This window comes from Nycticebus coucang, chromosome 2 (assembly GCF_027406575.1).
Source record: "Nycticebus coucang isolate mNycCou1 chromosome 2, mNycCou1.pri, whole genome shotgun sequence".
Lineage (NCBI taxonomy): Eukaryota > Metazoa > Chordata > Mammalia > Primates > Lorisidae > Nycticebus > Nycticebus coucang.
In genome coordinates, this window is record NC_069781.1 from 100,065,521 (window position 1) to 100,086,853 (window position 21,333).

At 37.2% G+C, this 21,333-nt stretch overlaps 1 protein-coding gene across 5 annotated transcripts in view; it reads left to right on the forward strand.

Moving 5' to 3' along the window:
- The window catches only part of FANCC (FA complementation group C), a 275,826-nt gene that overhangs the window by 158,376 nt on the left and 96,117 nt on the right, over window positions 1-21,333 (forward strand). For all 5 annotated transcript variants that reach the window (XM_053577238.1, XM_053577221.1, XM_053577226.1 and 2 more), the window contains 2 exons: window positions 14,559-14,675; window positions 15,598-15,662. In XM_053577238.1, the coding sequence (XP_053433213.1) occupies window positions 14,559-14,675; window positions 15,598-15,662 (182 nt within the window). The remainder of the gene's footprint in view (window positions 1-14,558; window positions 14,676-15,597; window positions 15,663-21,333) is intronic.

Sequence of the window (21,333 nt, forward strand, 5' to 3'; positions counted from 1 at the left end):
ACAGGTGCTGCCCCCCAAACTAATTTTTTAAAATGGATATTTGTTTAAATCAGAGCTTCTCAACTAAGGTTGTTCCTAAGGAACCTGGCAATTTCTGGAGACATTTTTGGTTGTCACAACTTGGGTAGGGGGAGCTGCTGACATCTAGGAGGTAGAGGCAAGAGTGCATAGGACGGCCCACTGCAACAACGAATTATCAGGCCCAAGATGTCAGTAGTGCTAATGTTGAGACAGCCTGATTGTTGGGAATGTACTCACCTTAATAATATTTTAGCACTGGCGTTAAAGGGCTTGATCAACGTAGTTGATCAAGGCAGGAGGATTGCAACATAGGGAGACCCTGTCTTTTAAAAAAAGAAAGAAGAGTGCTGAATAATGAGTACATTTATTTTAAAATGGTAGGATTTCAGGTTTCCAGAGGAGAAAACCAATTATGCTTGGCTTCTTCCCTGATTTGAAATCATATTTAAAATACCTTTATATATTGCAAAGTGTGGTTATGAAAGAGGCAAAATAATGAATGACTGCTTATTGAATTTTGCTTCCTAACCATGTAGTGGGGAAAAGTGTTTCTCAATGGAGGTTTTATATGGTTAGTTTCCCTTCAGTAGGAAGTTGTTCACTGAGTTAAATCTGGTCCACTTATGCTTAAGTAGATAAAGATTTGGTAAAAGTGTAAATCATCTTAACAGTTTAAATATTGGATTAAAGTAAAAGGAAGTATGGTAATTGCAGATGTATTAGATAAAATGTGTTATGTCCTAGTAAAACTAATAAGCAAGACTGTTGGAAGCAAGTTGTTGGCATTATTATTTTCTATGGCATTGTTTAGGTTAATTTATTCAGAATGCCATTTTTGTGTTTGAAGGAGATAAGGTATAGCCCTTAAGCTTGCTGTCTTCTTTCCAAAAAAAAGTTCAACCATATATTACTACTTTGCTAAAGGATGTGTTATCACAAATATTTGTATAATGAGTCTCTTTTTCTCAAGATGATTTTAAATTAATTTAAATCTATCATATTTTTAGAAAACATGTATTAAAAGTAAACCTATACCTTTAGTTTAGGGTTTATTTTATTGATTGATCATCAGAGACAGTGTCTTGCTCTATTGCCCAGACTGGAGTATAACGGTGGGATCATAGCTCACCTCAAATACCTGGGTTAAAGTGATCCTTTTGCCTCATCCTCTGAGTAGCTGGGACAATAGGTGTGTTCCACCATGCCCAGCTAATTTATTTTTTTAAGATAGGTTCTTTCATCCTGTCAGGCTGAAGTCCAGTGGCAGAATCTCAGTTCACTGTAACCTCAAACTCTTGGGCTTGAGCAATCTTCCTGCCTCACTCTCCCAAGTAGCTAGAACTATACCATCATGCCTGAACTTTTTTATTTTTTGTAGAGATAAGGTCTTGCTGTGTTGCTCAGGCTGGTCTGGAACTTCTGGCCTCAAGCAATCCTCTCACCCTGGCTTCTCAAAGTGCTAGAATTATAGGCATGAAATACTGAGCCCAGCCTAATTTAGGATTTATTTCTTCTCAATTGGAATATAGATTATTACTGTATCAAGTATGTTTTACATGTTGAAATATCTTTTAGTTCTTAATTTGCAAATAACAAATACCATGGAAATTTCTAAATACCTTTTCAATCAGTTTGTATCTTATTTCTTTTATAGTTTTATCAGCAGCAAATGGGTATGCATTGTGTCTCACAATATGAAAACAGATTCATTGTCATTTTGATATTAAGGATTTCAGATTTTAAAAGAGTTATCAGTAAAATGGGGTTACAGTAATGATATTTCTTTCCTGGTGAATAATATTATAAGTGGCTTCAGACTAACAGGCACAGAATAAATATCATGATAGTGTGAAATATCTAATTTGCTTTATTCTACTTTGTATCTTTAGAGATTTTAATTCAAACATAATTTGAGAAATTCGTATTGCTGCAACTTGTGTATGCGTCTGTGAACAACATGTCATTGAGTGTGCCTATTGTGGGATTTTACATAAATGGAATTGTGCTTCCTGTTTGTTTCTGTAATTTTCTTCCTTTCTTTAGCATGTACTATCCTTGGCTCTTTACTTTTCCATGTAAATTTTTGAAAAGCTTCTGAAGTTCCACTGGAAACCTTATTTGGGATTGTTACTGGTATAGCATTGAGTAGAATAGCAGAGAGTTGATATTTTTGTGACTTTGACCTTCTCTTGATAGTGGCCACAGTATGTTTCTGTGTTTATGGAGATCTTTAATATGTATTTTAAAAGTTGCATAGTGCTTATCTTCTTTGTTGCTTTGTCATGCCGTGCTGTGTAAGGCACTGCTGGTCCATTTTACTCTGTGAAGGGAAACTTTATTGTTCATGAAGTGAATTTAGATGGTGCTTATGTATTGATCTAATTTCTAGATTATCTTTGTTGTCAGGGGAAAATGATAATTTAAGATTGTGTTATTAAGAAAACTAGCCAATCTTCCCTATGATACCTAATTCAGAAAAATACAGGTCACCTGAAGGTGATTTAGTTAATTTAGGAATTTTAATATAAAGTAAACAAATAATTCCAGTGTAATAACATAAATGTTTTACTAGATGTTTACATAAAATGCCATAGGAACATAAAAAAGGAAGTAACTAATTTAACATTTGGGCATAGGTCTTCTATAAAAGAACAGGCAAGCATGGTGGCTTGTACCAATGTAATCCTAGCATTTTGGGAGGCCTAGGCAGAAGGATCCCTTAAGGCCAGGAGTTTGAGACTTAGTGTGACAACACAGTGAGGCCCCATTCTACAAAAAGTAAAAAAATTAGCTCGGCATGGTGGCATGCCCCCGTAGTCCTAGCTACTCAGTAGGCTAAGGCAGAAGGAGTCCTTGAGCCCAGGAGTTGGAGGTTGTAGTGAGTGAGCTGTAATGATGCCACTACACTCCAGCCTGGGCAACAGAATCAGACTCTGTCTCAGACAAACAAACAAACAAACAAACAAACACAACACTCGGTTGCTCCAAGCTAGAGTGCATGGAGGCAGCCTAGCTCACAGCAACCTCAAACTCCTAGGCTCAAGGGATCCTCCTGCCTCAGCCAGCCTTCTGAGTAGCTGGGACTACAGCCAAAATGGCAGCATTTCTGCAGACCCAGGGCTGAATAGACTGGATACTTCTGTAAAGATTTGAGGAAAGAGAAGGTAAAACCCGCTGTGCTATACCTGTGGGTAAAATTTTTTTGGCCAAAAATAACTGAATAAATTGGATCAAACTAACAAAAGCTTTGTTTCACTAATCAGATTTCTAGGAAAAATAATTTTTTAAATGTGTATATCTACATTATAACTTTATTTAAATACAGCTGAGACTGAATTTTCCAGGGCCCTTTCAGCAAAGATAGCCCTTTGCTGTTGCTTCTCCGTCCCTCCTGGATGTTCTACTACTGTGGTGTACCCAGAGGTTGCCACAAGCTGAGTGGCACCAAAACAACATATTATTCAGTTAAATTATTACTACATACACATCAGTGTGTAAGGTTACCAAACCCAGTGATGCCTTGCAATCTGACCTTAATCCGTTCCAGAACCCCATTGAAGTTCCAAGACAGTTTTTCTTCTTTATAAGAATAGCAACTGGATCAATACAGTCCTGGGTCCCACAGACTCGAATTTTCACAATGATTTTAATAGTAATACATTGGATTTTAAGGTAAAATATTAACAAATGATAAAATTTGAATAAAAATGTAAATTAATAAATAAAAAATATTAAAACCTAAAAATATAAAGGCCTATTTTCATCACAATTGAACACTTTGTTCAAAACACAGTCCCTTACTGTTCACAAACTCCTTAAACTCCGTAATAAACTTTTCTGTTGCTTCCGAGTTAGAACTGGCAGCCTCGCCATGCATAACAATATGCATCCCAGTCCTTAAAGTTCTCGAACCCCCTACTGGCTCCTTTTGAGTGCTACTATCAGGCGTGCTTTTTAGTAAATCATCATGGAGGACTTTGGCTTTCTCACAAATTATCGTCTCAGAAATCACATCACCAGCCAGCTGTTTTTCATTAATCCAAGCTAAGAGGAGTTTTTCTATCTCTTTCATACTTTTCTATCAACTAGAGGTCAACGTGGTAACCCCTTTCGCCACGTCAGCTGCTTTGATAGCGTCCAGTCAATTTGGGCATCCCGAACATAGTAGTGAGATCAGCCACACGTGTGCTACTTTCATGCTTAGCGGTAAGACCTTTCCTTTTTTTTTTTTTTTTATTGTTGGGGATTCATTGAGGGTACAATAAGCTAGGTTACACTGATTGCATTTGTTAGGTAAAGTCCCTCTTGCAATCATGTCATGGTAAGACCTTTTCAGTTATAGCTCTGACAGCTTTCCTCTTACTCGTATTTTCCTCATTATACTTTTTAGGACCCATGGCAAATGTAGTTAGTTATTATATAAACAAATAACACAAATCAGGCTCAAAAGCATAAAATTAGCAGTGAAAATAACTTGAGGTGCTTCCACTACAGCTTCCAACAGCAAACTGAACGACAAAGCACATGGGTGGCCCATAAGCTGGGGAAACGTTTGCAAGAAAACACATGAACAGTATGCTGGGCGTTCAGATTCCAAAGCAGCATTCAGGTTGGAGCAAATTTTGCCTGAATTTTTCATTCGGATTCCAAGTTGTTCGAGTTCTAGAGCATTCAGATTCTGGGGACAATACTCTAATGTCTTTGAAGTGAAAGTACAGCAATGTTGGGCAGTGCCTATGGCTCAAAGGAGTAGGGCGCAGGCCCCATATGCCGGTGGTGGTGGGTTCAAATCCAGCCCCAACCAAAAAAAACTACAAAAACAAAAAAGGCACAGCAATGTCATGTGCTTCCAGTGTTCTGCAGGTGGGCATTTCGTCACCTGAAACTTAAGAAAGCAATGTCCCCCCCCTGCCCCCCAGTTTTTGGCCAGGGCTGGGTTTGAACCCACCACCTCTGGTATATGGGGCCGGTGCCCTGTACACCTTTGAGCCACAGGCGCCGCCCCAGAAAACAATTTTTTATTTTTTTTTTTTGAGACAAGAGTTTCACTTTGTCACCCTTGGTAGAGTGCTGTGGTGTCACAGCTCACAGCAACCTCAAACTCTTGGGCTTAAGCTATTCTCTAGTCTCAACCTCCCAAGTAGCTGGGACTACAGGTGACCACGACACCCAGCTACTTTTTAGAGATGGGGTCTTGCTCTTGCTCAGGCTGGTCTTCAACCTATAAGCTCAGGCAATCCGCCTGCCTCAGCCTCCCAAGTGCTGGGATTACAGGTGTGAGCCACTGTGCCCAGCCCAGAAAGCAAATTTTGAAAAAGAAAATGTGTCATGTTCTACTATTAGAAGGTCAGAGAGGAACCTGTAGTGATTATATTGCTCAGTAGCTATAGCACATCAGTCTATTCTATTGAATTTGACGTTGTGTGAAATGCTGGAGACTAGTTCACAGTTGTACTAAGAAATGTGAGGGTTAATAGGACGGTGCCTTCTTAGGAGAGCCTGTAGGCTGATGACTGGAAAGAGGAGAGTATTCTTACAATTACACCATAAGGCAAGGTGCAGGGAGAGCAATACAAATGAAGACTAGAGATTTCGCAGAACGAGAGCTCCGTCAGGAACAAGAACAGCAATCTTGGAGAAAGACGGGTTTTCAAAGGTAGGTGTCATTTTGGGAGCTAGAGATAGGTGGAGGTTGTGGGGTTTCTCCGGAGAAAGAAATGATCTGGAAGTGGGAAGGGGCTGGGTGAATTTGGCAACCAGCAGGTAATCTGATGTTAGTTACCAAGTTACAGGGATCAAAGAGCAAGACAGGGGAAGTGAGTTGGTTTGGGTGGGTTGAGGCCACGTGGAGGCAGCCTGTGCTTAGGAACCCATGAAGGCCTGGAGCCTGAGGGTGGCAGGAGTGTTTCTGCTACCCCCGTTTTTGTATCTCTTTTCTATCCATCATCATTTTCCTCTGTGGGTCCCAGGCACATCACTCCTGCACTCTGTCTCTCTTTCCTCTTCACAGTCCCCCATTGCCCCTTTTCTTCCCCAGCTGTCAGACCTTCAGCTCAGATGCCATCACCACTGCGAGCAGTCTGAAGCCCGGCATTTGGAACTCCTCATTCCTTGCTGTGTTCCCACAGTGATTGTCTTACCCCTCATTATAGCACTTAGTGTGTTGTGTCTCATATTATGGTTGTTCCCCTCTCTGTATCATCCTTCGTCAGATTGTAGCTTTTCAGTCCAATAGCTCCAGTAGTGTGGCTTAAATATAGATTGTACTCTATATGTTTGTTGAATGAATGAATAAGGGATCCTTATTTACATGCTGTGTTTTGTTTTGTTTTTTGGTATATAAAGAGACATGTGCAATAGAAAGCAAAGTGGTGGAAATTCTAAAGGACTTTAATGATCTGATGAAGAAATTGTTTGGAGAAGCATAAAATAAGTGCTCTGTCTCAGTTTGAGAATATTGACCACAGTTTGGCTCTTCTAGTCCTTTGCCTGAGCAAAAACCACAGCCCTTCTTCCACACCCAGAGTATGTGCCAAATCACAGGCTGTGTGCTCCAACTTTCCTAACCCACTTGTGAATATGTTGCCTGTTACAAGATGGAGCAGACACAATGAGGTGGGGACAAATTAGAACACCTGAAAACAAGGGCAGTGGATTTTCCCCCTGATTTATTTGAAAATTTTCTCCTTATAAAAGTTTACAGAGCCTTTTAAGCATTAGCAAGATTCTTTTATTCTTAAAACTCCTACATGGATCAAAATTGGGCTTGAAACTGTTTTATGTGCAACTGTGTTTGTTCCTGCACTTGCCATCCTTAAATGGTTTTAGATGATGAATGTATTTGCACCTATTTATTTATATTCGCACCCTTTTTGTAGATTCATGTATTTAGAAACCCAGTTCCTCATTAGTAAAATGAAGAAGTTAGAGTAGAATTTCTCCAAGATGGTTCTGATAGCATTTTGTAAAAGAATCTGTTATTATATGACTGTGGGAATTGATTTTTATCTCAAGGGCCAATGTCTAATCTTTAATGATTTTGTGTTTATATTATTTGCCACTAGGTGGCAGTAAAAAAATTATTCTTGGCAATGAGAAATGCTCACCAATGTTTAGTTTACTTTAAAAGAGAGATTTAGGATCTTCAGGCACAAGTCCTTCAATCTGAGCTCTTGGGGACACTGCCTTCTAGTAAGAGTAAAATAAAATAAAAGAAAGATTTTAGGGGATTACAGTTTGAGGTGTCAGTTTTAACATCATAGAACCATAAGCAGGCCTCATTGTATTGTTTCTAGGATTTATTATTGTTTTATCTAGAAATAAAACTCATAGCAATTCATATTATTGAATTATGGAAAAAACAAAAGATGAAGTAACTTTATTTTACAATATATTTTTATGTTAAAAATTAGAATTGTGGGGGGTAACACCTGTGGCTCAGTGAGTAGGGCGCTGGCCCCATATATCGAGGGTGGTGAATTCGAACCCAGCCCCAGCCAAACTGCAACAACAAAAAAATAGCTGGGCATTGTGGTGGGCGCCTGTAGTCCCAGCTACTCAGGAGGCCAAGGCAAGAGAATCACCTAAGCCCAAGAGCTGGAGGTTGCTGTGAGCTGTGATGCCACAATACTCTACCAAGGGCGACAAAGTGAGACTCTGTCTCTAAAAAAGAAAGTATAATAAAATAAAAATAATAAAAATAAAAAATTAGAATATGAGGTGGAAACTTTGGAAATACAGACCATTTAAATAATCACTCCTAGAAATAACCAATGTTAAATATTTGTTACCTTTCTTTCCCGTATTTTTTGTGCATAAAAAATTAAAATCACATTGAACATTGTCTTTTACAGGTCATATCATTATATAGTCTTTTTCATATCATTATATAGTCTCCTTCTGTATTATTAAATGTCTTTTTACAACAGTGGTTCATACTGTCAGATAACTCATGATAAATTCAACCAATCTGATATTGTGGGGTACTTTGGCTGCTTTTGGTTCTTTACTATTATAAGTAATTCTGCCATGAACCTAAATCTCTCTATAGGATACATTCTTAGAAATTGAATTAGTGAGCAAAATGCTTCGGCTACGGACTTAGTCAATTTTGTGCTGCTGTAACAGAATTCCTGAGAGTGGATAATTTATAAAGAACAAAAGTTTATTTCTTAAGTTCTGGTGATTGTGAAGTCCAAGGTCATAGGGCCTGCACAGTGAAGGACTTTTTGCTATGTCATCTTCTGGCAGAAGGAGGAAGGGCAAGAAAGCACATATGTGTGAGAAAAGGGAGCCTAACTCATCTTTTTTATTAGGAGCCCACTCCCTGGATAATGAACCCACTCTGGTGATAACAGCATTAATTCACTCATGAGGGCTTACTGACCTCTTAAAGACCCCCCCCCCTTACCACTATTGCATTGAGGATTAAGTCTCCAATATATCAACTTTGGGGGGCATATTTAAACCATAGTAGCTGTATATTATTAAGTGACTTCCCAGAAAGGCTTTATAAATTTGTGCTCCCAGCAGCAGGAGAGTGCCTGCCTATCTTACCATATCCTTGCCAAAACTGAGGTATAGGTACTCAGGTAGGTGTTCTGGTATAGGTACTTTTTCTTTTTTTTAACAAGGCAGGGAACTATCTTTATAGCATTGATTTTTAAAATCAGTTTCTAACTGTATCATTTTAGAAATCTGCGCCAGGACAGCTGTGCCAATTAAGTTACAGTAATCCCTCACTCTCACTCATCATTTCCCTTTCTCTGGTTTCAGTTACCCCCCAGTCAATCCCTGTCCAAAAGTATTAAATGGAAAATTTCAGAAATGTAAAATTCATAAGTTTTAAATTGCACACTGTTTTGAGTAATGTATTGAAATCTCATGCTGTGCTCCTTTGTCTCACCTGGGACATGAATCCTTCCTTTGTCCAGTGGATAATGCTATATACACTACCCAGCTGTTAGCCACGTAGTAGCTGTTTCAGTTATCAAATCACAAGCAGGGTATTGCACTGCTTGTATTCAAGTAATCCTTATTTTTTTTTTTTTTTTTTGGCCAGGGCTAGGTTTGAACCCGCCACCTCTGGCATATGGGACCGGCGCCCTACTCCTTGAGCCACAGGTGCCGCCCTAAGTAATCCTTATTTTAATTAATAATGGCACCAAAGCACAGGAGCAATAATGGTGACAATTTTATTACAGCATATTATTATAATTGTTCTATTTTATTATTACTCTTTTGCTGTGCCTAATTTATAAACTTTATCATAAGTATGTAGGGGGAAAAAAAAGTCTATACAAGGTTCAGTGCTATGCAAGGTACCAGGCATCAGCTGTGAGCCCTGTATTGTATCTGTCTCTCTTGGATGAGGAAGAGCTACTACATTTTCATTTTTCCAAGACCTTGTGTGTTAGAGTCTTTACACTTATACATTGCGGGCATTAGAAATACAGTCATGTGCTAAATGTTTCGGTCAATGACAGCCCACATATATGATGGTGGCTCCGTAAGATTATAATTGAGCTGACACATTTTTCTGGCCTAGTGACATCATAGCTGTCAAAATGTTGTTGAGTCAATGTATTGTTGAGTATTTATTAATATCAGTGTATTATATAATATTACTCATGTGTTTGCAGTGATGCTGGCATAATCAAATGCACTGCATTGCCAGTTGCATGAAGCATATCACATACAGTCATGCACACTGCATAATACTTGATAATAATAAGTGACTATTTTATTAGTTCTATATTCATTATACTATACTTTTTGTTATTTTAGAGCATAGTCTTTCTCCTTTTTTTTTTTTTTAAAGTAAGTTAACTGTAAAACAGCCTGAATCAGGTCCTTCAGAAGATATTACAGAAAAAAAAAAAACTATTATAGGAGATGACAGCTCCATATATGATATGGTCTCTGAAGACCTTCCAGTGGGATAAGATGTGGGGGTGGAAGACAGTGATAGTAATGATCCTGACCCTGCGTAGGCTTAGGCTGATGTGTGTGTTTGTGTCTTAGTTTTTAACAAAAAAGTTAAAGAATAAAAATTTAAATAAAGAAGATTATGTAGAATAAGGATATAAAAAAATATTTTTGTAAAGTTGTATAGTGTGTTTTAAGCTAAGTGTCACTACAAAAGAATCAAAAAGGTACAAATCAAAATGTTCATTGGGAGAAAAGTTAGAGTAAGCTAAGGTTAATTTATTATTGAAAAAGAAAAGAATTTTGAATAAATTTAATGTAGCCTGAGTATACCATGTTCATAAAGTCTCTAATAGTGCCCACTAATATCCTTGGCCTTCACATTCACTCACCACTCTCTCACTGACTTGTCTAGAGCAACTCTTAGTCCTGTGAGCTCCTTTCAGGGTAAGTTCCTATATATGTGCACCGTTTTTTATCACTTATATTTGTATTTGTATTTATATCTTTTCTATGTTTACTATAGATGCCTTTAGATACACAAATACTTACCAGTGTGTTATAGTTGCTTAAAATATTCAATATATCACATGCTAAATAGATCTGTAGCTTTGGAGAAATAGGCTATATCATGTAGCCTAGGTGTATAGTAGTCTGTCCCATCTAGGTTTATATAAATACACTCTGTGACCTTGACACAATGATGACATCACCTAACCACATATTTCTTAGAACATATATCTGTTATTAAGCAATACATGGATGTAGTATCTGGGGAACTGTTTGTAGCCATTTTAAACATTACTCAGAAATTATTTACAATACCTTCATCATACCCTATGAATCTAGTTTTCCTTTTTAACTTCCATTGGCTCAGCTGCCAAAGGAGCTCATACAGTGTTGGAAAGTCACCCTCCATGCATTGGTCCCAGGCCCAGGGTGTGAGTGCTGTGGGAGAGAGGTATTGGGTTAGATGGGAAAGCCTGGGCATGGTTTTGCTTAATTCTGTAACATAACTGACCCACAACTGTGATTTCCTTAAAACAGGTTTTATTCCATCGTGTACCATATTACTTTCCATCCTAACTAAATCTGTAGTACTTTGTGCTTTTAATTTTTTAAAAGTCAATCATGCGAAGTATAGGAATAGATAGTGTATGAGTGGTTTAATTGAAACATAGCTTACTTGACTTTGATTAAAAAGTGAACCTGGGATTTTCAGAGTGATGCCATACTTAGACAGCTTAGCATAGTATATCACACACAGTAAGCACTCAGTAAATTTTACTTGTCATAATTGTTTGAGTGCCTTCAAGAAGTGACATTTCACCAGGTGAAAGGCATAGGAGAGTACCCTCAGGGAAAGGGATAAGGACATATTAATATCTTGATGGGCCAAAGAATCTGTGGCCCTCCGAGTTTTCGTTATACTAGTGAGAGAAATCCAGCCCGGTGGTGGGTGTCAGAGGTACCAGTGGAGTCAGTCCTTCTCACTTTGGGAAGAAATTTGGGTTTCTTGGTTAGTTGTTGGAAGTCACAGGATTTCAAACTGAGACCAGTCAGATTTGCATTGTTAAAAACTTGCTTCTAGAGAATTGATATAGGGAGGTTTTGTAATGAGATTTGGCCATATGGTAGGTAAGCAGCCTTGGGCAGCTGCTTAAACTCTGTGTATCTCAATGTCCTCATCAGATTCAATAATAGGACTTACCCATAGGTTGTGAGGATTAAATGATTTACCATTTGTAAATCACTTAATACAGCTTCCAGCACATATGTGCTGTTTTAAGTGTTTGTTAAATAGAATGCCAGAAGCCCAGTGGCACAAGGTTAAACACTTGTAGTTTTGCCCTCTCTCCATCTAACATCAAACTCCCCTGCACCATAAAAAAAACTCAGACTGCCCCTGACTCTGAGCCTGCCTAGTTTCCAGACCAGTCCCTCCTGGCCTTCTCCCTCTTTTGCCTGGGTCAGGCTGGGACACTTCCACATGAATTTGACTTGTGACTGGCTGGACTTTGCTTCCTCCCCAGAACACCTGCACTTCACAGCACACTGGGGTTCAGGCCCTACCCTCGGCTTGCTGGAAGTGCCCTCCGTGCTGTGGAAGCCCCCCTCCTCCAGGAGCATGGCTCTCCTCCGATGGTGCACTAGCTTGCCCCTGACCTCCCTGATTGCCGATGGCCATGGCTGCTTGCTCTCACCCAGGCTGCTTGGTTTGGGGAGAGAATCTGGAGATAAACTTTCCTGGGGCTATTGTCAGCTCCTCTTTGCTTTTTGTGTTTAGGGCAGGTTTGAACTGAAAGGGGAAAAAAGGCTCCTATATTCAAATGGCTTAAGCCTTTCTTTACTTAAGTAAGGAAGCTTTTAATATCACATACCTTATACAAAGTTCACTCTACCTATGTATAAGTTTCCTGTTTTTCTCCCTTTCCAAATATTTAATTTTTTTGTGAATCATGCTATACATATTGCTGATATTTGTTTTTGTAATCATGCATGTCTTCTCCCAAGTAGTCATGTTTTAAAGCTACTTTGTTAACTTGCTGTAAACTTTTCTAACTTGAGAACACAGACAAGATGTCATGTAGAGATGGCAGGTTTCAATTTACGTGACTTAGGCGTGTTGCTTGGAGTTCTGTTTTGAGAATAAGAAGCAGGTCTGAGCTCAGAGGGAGAAAGTACCATGATCTGCACAAAAGGATGTTTGCTAGATTCAGGGTAGATTTTCTCCTAGGGATAGAGACTGCTGTAGACTTGTGGGGGCAGGAAAGAAGGCACTGAGGCTTTCTCTGTATTTCTCATGTTTTATTGACTAACTATGATGGTGGGTGAAATTCGTCATACTATTTTATATATTTTTTTTAATTTTGCTTTCAATTTCAACTGGCTTTCACTCATCTTAGTTTGAAGTTGTTTTTATCTTATCTTATTTTTTTTTTTCTTTTCTTACTTTAGCCATTCTCTTGCCCTTCGTCTCCCAAGTAGCTGGGACTACAGGTGCCCACCACAACACTCAGCTTTTTTTTGGTAGCGACGGGGTCTCACTCTGGCTCATTCTGGCTAAGGATGGTCTCGAACCCTTAAGCTCAGGCAGCCCACCTGCCTCAGCTTCCCACAGCGCTAGGACTACAGGTGTGAGCCTCCACACCCGGCCTTTATATCTTTTTAGATATATGAAATATTTATGATGAAGTTGAAAGAAGTACCATGACAGATGAGTGATAACTGCCCTGAGTGTTGCTGGTATGTGGCCACATGTTTATTGTACTTGGCCTATGGGACTTACCACAAAGTGCAGTGTAAGACTATTTAATTACCAATTATTTCCAAGTAAAACCTTTTCTTAAATAATAAACTTTTTCCTGATTATTAAATTTTTTTTTTTTTGTCCCCTGTAATTTCTTTCTTTCTTTTTTTTTTTATTGTTGGGGATTCATTGAGGGTACAATAAGCCAGGTTATACTGATTGCAATTGTTAGGTAAAGTCCCTCTGCAATCATGTCTTGCCCCCATAAAGTGTGACACACACCAAGGCCCCACCCCCCTCCCTCCGTCCCTGATTATTAAAATATTTCTGTTTTCTGTTACTATCTGTTCATATTTATTATGCTTTGTTTGTCATTTATTTTGTACATTAATTTGATGACATATGATCTGTACTATTTATTGCTAATATTCTTTCTAGTTTGTGCGTATGTTATTTTCTGATAAACAGAATGTTTAGTTTTACTAGTATGATTGATCTTTTTACCTTATGATTTGCTCCCTTCATTTTCAATTTACAGAGTTCTCAGACACTTGAGAAATACATACCTTTTCTGCTTGTTTATTATTTTATTTCAGTTCTTAGATACCTTTAATTTATATTAAACTCAGGTATATTTTGATGAATAAGGTGAGAATCTAACTTTTGTTTTGAAATTGGTTTTCAGGCACCATTTATTGCATAGTGTTTCCTTTCCCTGCGGATTTGTGATGCATTGTCTTACACTGGATTCTCATATCTGCTCTGATAAAGTCCTGTAAGTTGACCACCCGAGGGACTATAACAAACTGGTCCACATATGGAGGTGGTCAATGTAAGGAACAAGGCCTACTGTACATGTGGTACATTGCCAATCTATGAAAATTAGGTCAACTTGAGGTGGTCAGCGTAGGGAGGTGATCAACTATGGAGGTTCCTTGGTATTTTACTGAGTTTAGAAACAATAAAAATCTATTCTTTTTTTTTTTTTGCAGTTTTTGGCCAGAGCTGGGTTTGAACCTGCCACCTCTGTTATATGAGGCCAGTGCCCTACTTCTTTGAGCCACAGGCGCCGCCCTAAAAATCCATTCTTAATATGATTAAAGCACTGTTTATTAATCAGATATTTTTGCTTTTCTGTTTAAATTGACTTACATTGCTTTAATGTACTAGTTTTAGTGCTCACTTATTTCTTCTTTTTACCTTGAATCAACGTGAACTGAGTACTTGGACAAATTGAGATTTCTGGTTTCATAAGGACCACTTCATTTACAAATAACTCAAATTATAGGCAGTGCACCAGTGGGCATTTGCATTTACTTTTAGGAAGTTAATTTTTTCTTTACCTGTTTATGTTTTCTAGGGTTTACTATCTCATATACTTTCAGCATTCAGATTTGATGTAAAAGAAGAAGTTGGTCTTTTCGCTCAAGGTCTCGGGTACGCTCCTGTAGATTACTATCCTCGTTTGCTTAAAAATGTGAGTATTTTAAATTTATTAGTATTGAAATTTTCAGTGCTGACTGTATCATCAGTAAAAAGGGTAAATGGAAATATTTCCCCCCTCTGGGAGAGATGTTTAACTTTTCTTTGTTTATCTCTTCTTACCTTGGGTAGGCTTATAGCCATGTAAGGAAGAAATGTGTGGTGGGAGGTTATGAGAAAGAAGGAAACTGGGAAAGGTTTTACTGAATCAACCAGTCAACTTCTTCAGATAGCATATCTCACCTACTCACTCAAAGATTTTTGCAAGAAGATCTTTCCTTAATCAGAATAAACACAGCCTTGTACTGTTGAACAAATTGGGCATTTAAAATAACTTGATTGGAATTTTACATTAAAGCAAAGCAGAAGATTTAATAAAAAACTTGATAAATAGTGTTACGTATTTACCTTTTAGTATTTAAAGCTGTTTTCTTCTGGCTTAAATTTTAGCCAAATACAAGAAGTTTTAGTTATGATTGTGAAATAACTTTTCTTAAAACATTATGAGATTTTTAATGTTTGTTAACTATTCTGGTCTTTTGGAAGCTTTATACATGAAAAGCATTTTTAAAAATGTACTAAATTTAAAAAGAAGAAATAGACTAACTTTTTTTTAATGGTTTGGTTTTAATTCTTAGGAAATTAATGATTTATAGTTTATTGCCTAAATAAGAATGCAGAATTTATTGTTCATTGCCTAAATGAGAATACATAATTCCTCAAAAAACGTTAGACAAAATCCTAGTTATTAGTAACTGTGAGTTGGCACTGTTTTCTGTTCACTGTGACAAAGTAAAACATAAGGAGAAGATAGAGGGAGGGAATCTCAGTGGAAATATCACTCACACCAAGAAAAATAGAACTGATGTAATCCTGTTTGCAGTGTGAGTTAACCTGCAACTGATTTTGTGTTACAGATGGTTTTATCATTAGTGTCTGAACTCAGAGAGAATCATCTTAATGGATTTAACACTCAAAGGCGGTAGGTGTTAAACTAAACATCCGTATTCTCAAGTTTCAAAATGTATCAGTTTTGTTATAAGAGGAGAATTTTATAATTCATAGGAAATGCATGGTCATAGTTAAGGTTTTATTTTATATAGGGAGATTATTTTAGCAGAATACATAGCAAATTGGTGAGTTTTTTTTTCAAACTTTCTTTCTAAAACCACTATTCTTTCAACTATAATAGGGCAGTACGTGGATCATGTAAATGTTTTCTGTGTACCCACTAGGTAAAAAGATCTACATCTCCAATAGAGAACACACAAGAAAGAGGAGCACGCAGGCTTAACCGGGATTGCTCAGTCTTTGAGAGGAGAATGTGCTCAGTGCAAGTGCTCTTGTGCTAGCCTGCTCCTGCTCTGCGCCCCTGCCACACACAGTCAGGTTGTTTACAAGGCAACATTTGATGTGCACAGATGACTATTTTAAGAAACATAATAGCCCAGAATCTAGACTAAACAAATCAAATAGATTCAGACAAATTAAAAGGCAATTAATTACATTATAAGTGTTTCTTTGCTTTGTGAAAGAAAGAATTGTTTCATTGGTGAGCATTTTATTTTTAACATAATTATTAACCAAAAGAATCTGAGGATTTTGTGGGTTTTTTTGTAAAACTATTGCTAATTAAAGCTCTATCAGAAACGATCTTTGCCCTCCACCTTTAGTAATCCTTTGCATTTATCCTTTAAATAAACTATAAAATTCTTAGAAGAAAATGTTGGTGAAAATCATGACGTTGGATTTGGCAATGATTTTTCAGATACGACACCAGGAGCACAAGCAACAAAGAAAAATGTAGGAAAACTGGACTTTATTAAAATTAAGAATTGTTATGAATCAAAGGATACTATTAGTAAAGGAAAAAGACAACCTACTGTGTGATTAAAAACTTTTGATAAGAGGGTGGTGCCTGTGGCTCAAAGGAGTAGGGCGCCGGCCCCATATGCTGGAGGTGGCAGGTTCAAACCCAGCCCTGGCCAAAAACTGGGGGGCGGGGGGGGGAACTTTTGACAAGGGAGTAATGTCCAGAATATATAATGAACTCCACAGCAACAACAACAAAACTCAGTTCAAAAATGGGCAAAGAACTTGCATAGACCTTTTTCCAAAGTACATAACTGGCACATAGAATATGAAAATACACTCGACACCACTGATCATTAGGGAAATGCAAATCAATACTTCGATGAAAAACCTCTTCACATGTACCAGGATAACTATTGTTTTAAAAAAAAAAAGCAAGTAACAAATAATGGTGAGGATCTGATGAAATTGGAACCCTTGTACATTGCTGGTAGAAATGTAAAATGATATAGCCACTGTAGAAAACAGTTGGGCAATTCTTCAAAAACTAAAGCACAGTATTACTACATGACCCAGAAATTCCACTCCTAGGTCTAAATCCAAAATTAACAGAAATCTGTGTACTAGGTTGATGAGTCCCACTAGCCAAAAGGTGGAAACAACCCAAATGAATGGATAAATAAAATGTGGTATGTACATACAGTGGAATAATATTCAGCCATAAAAAGGAATAAGATTTTGATATATGTAAGAACACAGATGGACCTTGAAGAGACCATGTGTAGTGAAATAACCCAGTCACAGAAGGACAAACATTGTTTAATCCACTTATATGAGGTACCTACATTAGGCAAATTCATAGAGACAGGAAGCAGAGTAGAGTTGACTGGAAGCTGGAGGGAGGGGCAAAGGGGAAGTTATTGTTTAATGTGTGCAGAACTTTGGGGGGTATGTATGAAAATTTTAGTATAGACATAGTGATGAGTAAACAGTGCATGAGATATTTAATGTTACTTAATGATTAATTAATAACTATTATGTTATTTAAGTTTTACTACAACAGATAAAAAATCAAATGTGATGCTACTACTACTCCCGTGAATAAATAAAATTAGAAACACATTATCATGTATCAATGTAGAACTACTGGACACTGCTTGTAAGAATGTGAAATGGTACAACCACTTTGGCAAACAGTGTAGCAGTTTATTATAGAGTTAAACATATACTTGCTATACAGCCCACTCTCACAGCAAATAAAAACATGGATACCTACTAATACTTATATATGAATGTTCATAGCTGCTTACTTGTAATAGTTCAAACCCAGAAACAACCTAAAGAGCCATTAGCAAGTAAATGGATTAAAAAACAAACAAAAATATCTGTTTCCACGATTTAAAACCTGAAAAGATGGGTTGTAAAGTGTGGGAAGATATTTTCACATAGTACATCTGATAAAGGGCTTATATACAGAATGTATAAAGAATTTAGTAATAACAAGACAGGTAACTCATTTAAAAGTGGGGAAGAGATTAGAATATACATTTTTTTTTCCAGGTTAAGGTGAGGATACAAATAACCAAGTCTAAATATTTGAATTTGTTACGTAGAGTCCCTCTTGTACTTATGTTTTGCTCCCAGAAGGTGTGCCATATACTCCTACATTGTGCCCGTTCAGTGAGAGCATTCCAAACTCTCCCCTTTTCTCTCCCCCTCCCTCATTGTTCCTCTCCTACCCCTACCCTAAATCCCTTCCCCCCCAACTTGAAATGAGTTTTTATCCTATGTAGGCATGAATTAGATCATCTACTGGCTTCATATTAATATTGAGTACAGTGGATATTAGGTTTTCATTCTTGTGATACTTTACTGAGAAGTGTATGTTTCAACTGTATCCAGGTTAATACAAAAGATGTAAAGTCTCTATCTTTTTTAAAGGCTGAATACTGCCCATTTTTGTAAAAATATATGTAAATGGCTAATAACCACATAAATACTTACATGTGAATGTTGATGGCATTATTGATAGTGGGCAAAAAGTGGAAGCAGTCCAAATATACATCAGCTCATGAGTGGATAAACAAAATGGGGACTGACCATACAATACAATAGAAAACTGTTTCTCAATAAAAAGGAGCTGACCCATGCTGCACCATGGATGAACCTCAAAAACATTGTGCTAAGTGAAAGAATAGCTGACAAAAGACCACATATTGTAGGATTCCATTTGTATGAATTATAGGCAAAGCACAAAGTAGGTTAGTTGTTGCCTGGGGCTCTAGGAATAGGAATTAGGTATTTCCTGAAAATGATCACAAAGGATCTTTCTAAGATGATGAAAATGTTCTAAAACTAGATGCTGATGATGGCTTTTCAACTCAATGGTCATATGATCTTATACTTAGAGATCCCCAGAGACTCAACCACAAGACTCTTGGAAGTGATCAAGAAATACAGTAACATCTCAGGGTATAAAATCCATGTCCACAAATCAGTAGCCTTTGTATATGCCAATAACAGCCAAGTTGAAAAACTAATCAAAGACATAATTACCTTCATAGTAACTTCAAAGTAAATGAAATACCTAAGAATATACCCAACAAAAGAGGTGAAGGATCTCTATACAGAGAATTATGAAATCCTAAGAAAAGAAATATCAGAAGACATTAACAAATGGAGAGCATACCATGCTCATGGCTGGGCATTTTTAAAATGTCTGTACTTCCCAAAGCAATCTACAGGTTCAGTAAAATCCCCCTAAAAATACCAACATCATACTTTAAGATTTCGAAAAACTAGATCTTCATTTTGTATGGAACCAGAAAGAAACCCATATAACCAAGGCAATATTTTTGATAAAAACAAAGCTGGAAGCATCACCCTATCGGACCGTAGGGTATACTGCAATGCCATAGTGATCGAAACAGCATGGTATCGTCACAAAAATAGAGACATTGACATTTGCAACTGAATAGAAAACTGAGAGATGAAACCAGTCTCTTACAGCCATCTGATCTTTAATAAACCAAACAAAAGAATGCACTGGGGAAAACAATCCCTGTTCAATAAATGGTGCTGAGAGAACTAAATAACCACATGTAAAAGACCAAAACTGAATCTGCTCCTTTCATCACTTACAAAAATTGACTCCAGATGGATTAAAGATTTAAATCTAAGGCATGAAATGATAAAAATTCTAGAAGAAGGTGTGAGAAAAACTCTCAAAGATACCAGCCTGAGGAAAGATTTTATGAAGAAGACTTCTGTGGCAATTGTAACAACAACAAAAATGAACAAATGGGACTTAATTAAACTGAAAAGCTTCTGCACGGCTAAGGACACAACAGTGAAAGCAAATAGCCTTCAGAATGGGAAAAGATATTTGCTTGTTACGAATCTGACAAAGGTTTGATAATTAGAGAACTCAAATTAATCAACCAAAAAGGCACAAACAGTCCCATCTATCACTGAGCAAGAAACATGAACAAAATCTTTTCTAAGGATTATAGAGTAATGGCTAACAAACACATGAAAAAATGATCATCATCTCTAGTCATCAGAGAAATGTAAATAAAAACCATCCTGACATATCATGTAAGCCCAGTAAGATTAGCCAATATCATAAAGTCCCAAAGTTGCAGATGCAGAGAGAGGGGAACACTTTTACACTGTTGGAGGACTACAAGTTCATACAGCCTCTTCAGATAGAAGTATAGAGAATTTCCAAAGAACTCAAATTAGATCTCCCCTTTGACCCCACCATCCCACTACTGGCATCTACCCAGAAGAAAAAAAAATCCTTTTATCATGAAGACATTTGCACTGGATTGTTTATCACAGCTCAATTTAGAATCACCAAAATGTGAAAACAGCCTAAGTGCCCATCATTTCAGAAATGGATTAACAAACAGTGGTGTATGTATACCATGGAATACTATTCAGCCATAAAAAGATGGTGACTTCACATTTTTTGTATTAACCTGGGTGGAGTTGAAACACATTCTTCTTAATAAAGTATCACAAGAATGGAAAAGCAAATTCCCAATGTACTCACTGCTAATATGAAGCCAGTAGATGATCTAATTCATGCTTACATAGGAGAAAAACTCATTTTAATTTGTGTTGGGGGGAGGGTGAGTAAGGGAGAAGGGTTGGGGTGCCCCCACTTAATGGGCAGAATGTAGGGGTGTGTGGTACGCTTTGGGGTGCAGGATACAACTGCAAGTGGAACTCTGCCTAACAAATGCAATCAAATATTGTGACTTGGTTGCTTGTACCTTCACATTAACTTGAAAAAAACAATTCATTGGATTGTACATTTAAAATAGTTAAATAAAGCATGTGGTATTGTGAAGTACACCTAAAAGTAATAACAATAATCTATAGGAGACATGGGAAGTGTTTAGATTCATTTATTTATTTGTTAGGTAAAGACTTTGATTTAGTTGTGCGGTAAATGGATCTTTTGAATAATGTTATTAAAATTTATTAAAAGGACTTAAAATATCAATAAGATACAATGGATATGTGCTCCCTACACTAGACTCCCAAAATATACATTAGAATTGGTAATTTTTTAAAAATCAGCTGAGAATAAACAAAATAATTTTTAAAACCTATTAACAAATGGAAATGATTAGTCAGAGACTTTGAAGATATTTGTAACCTGTCAGCGCCTGTGGCTTGAGGAGTAGGGCACTGGCCCCATATATTAGGGGTGGTTGATTCAAGCCCGGCCCTGGCCAAAACTGTAAAAAAAAAAAAAAAGATATTTGTAACCTATAAAATTGATAAAGGATTAATATGTAATATATAGAAACAACTCCCACAAATCAGTC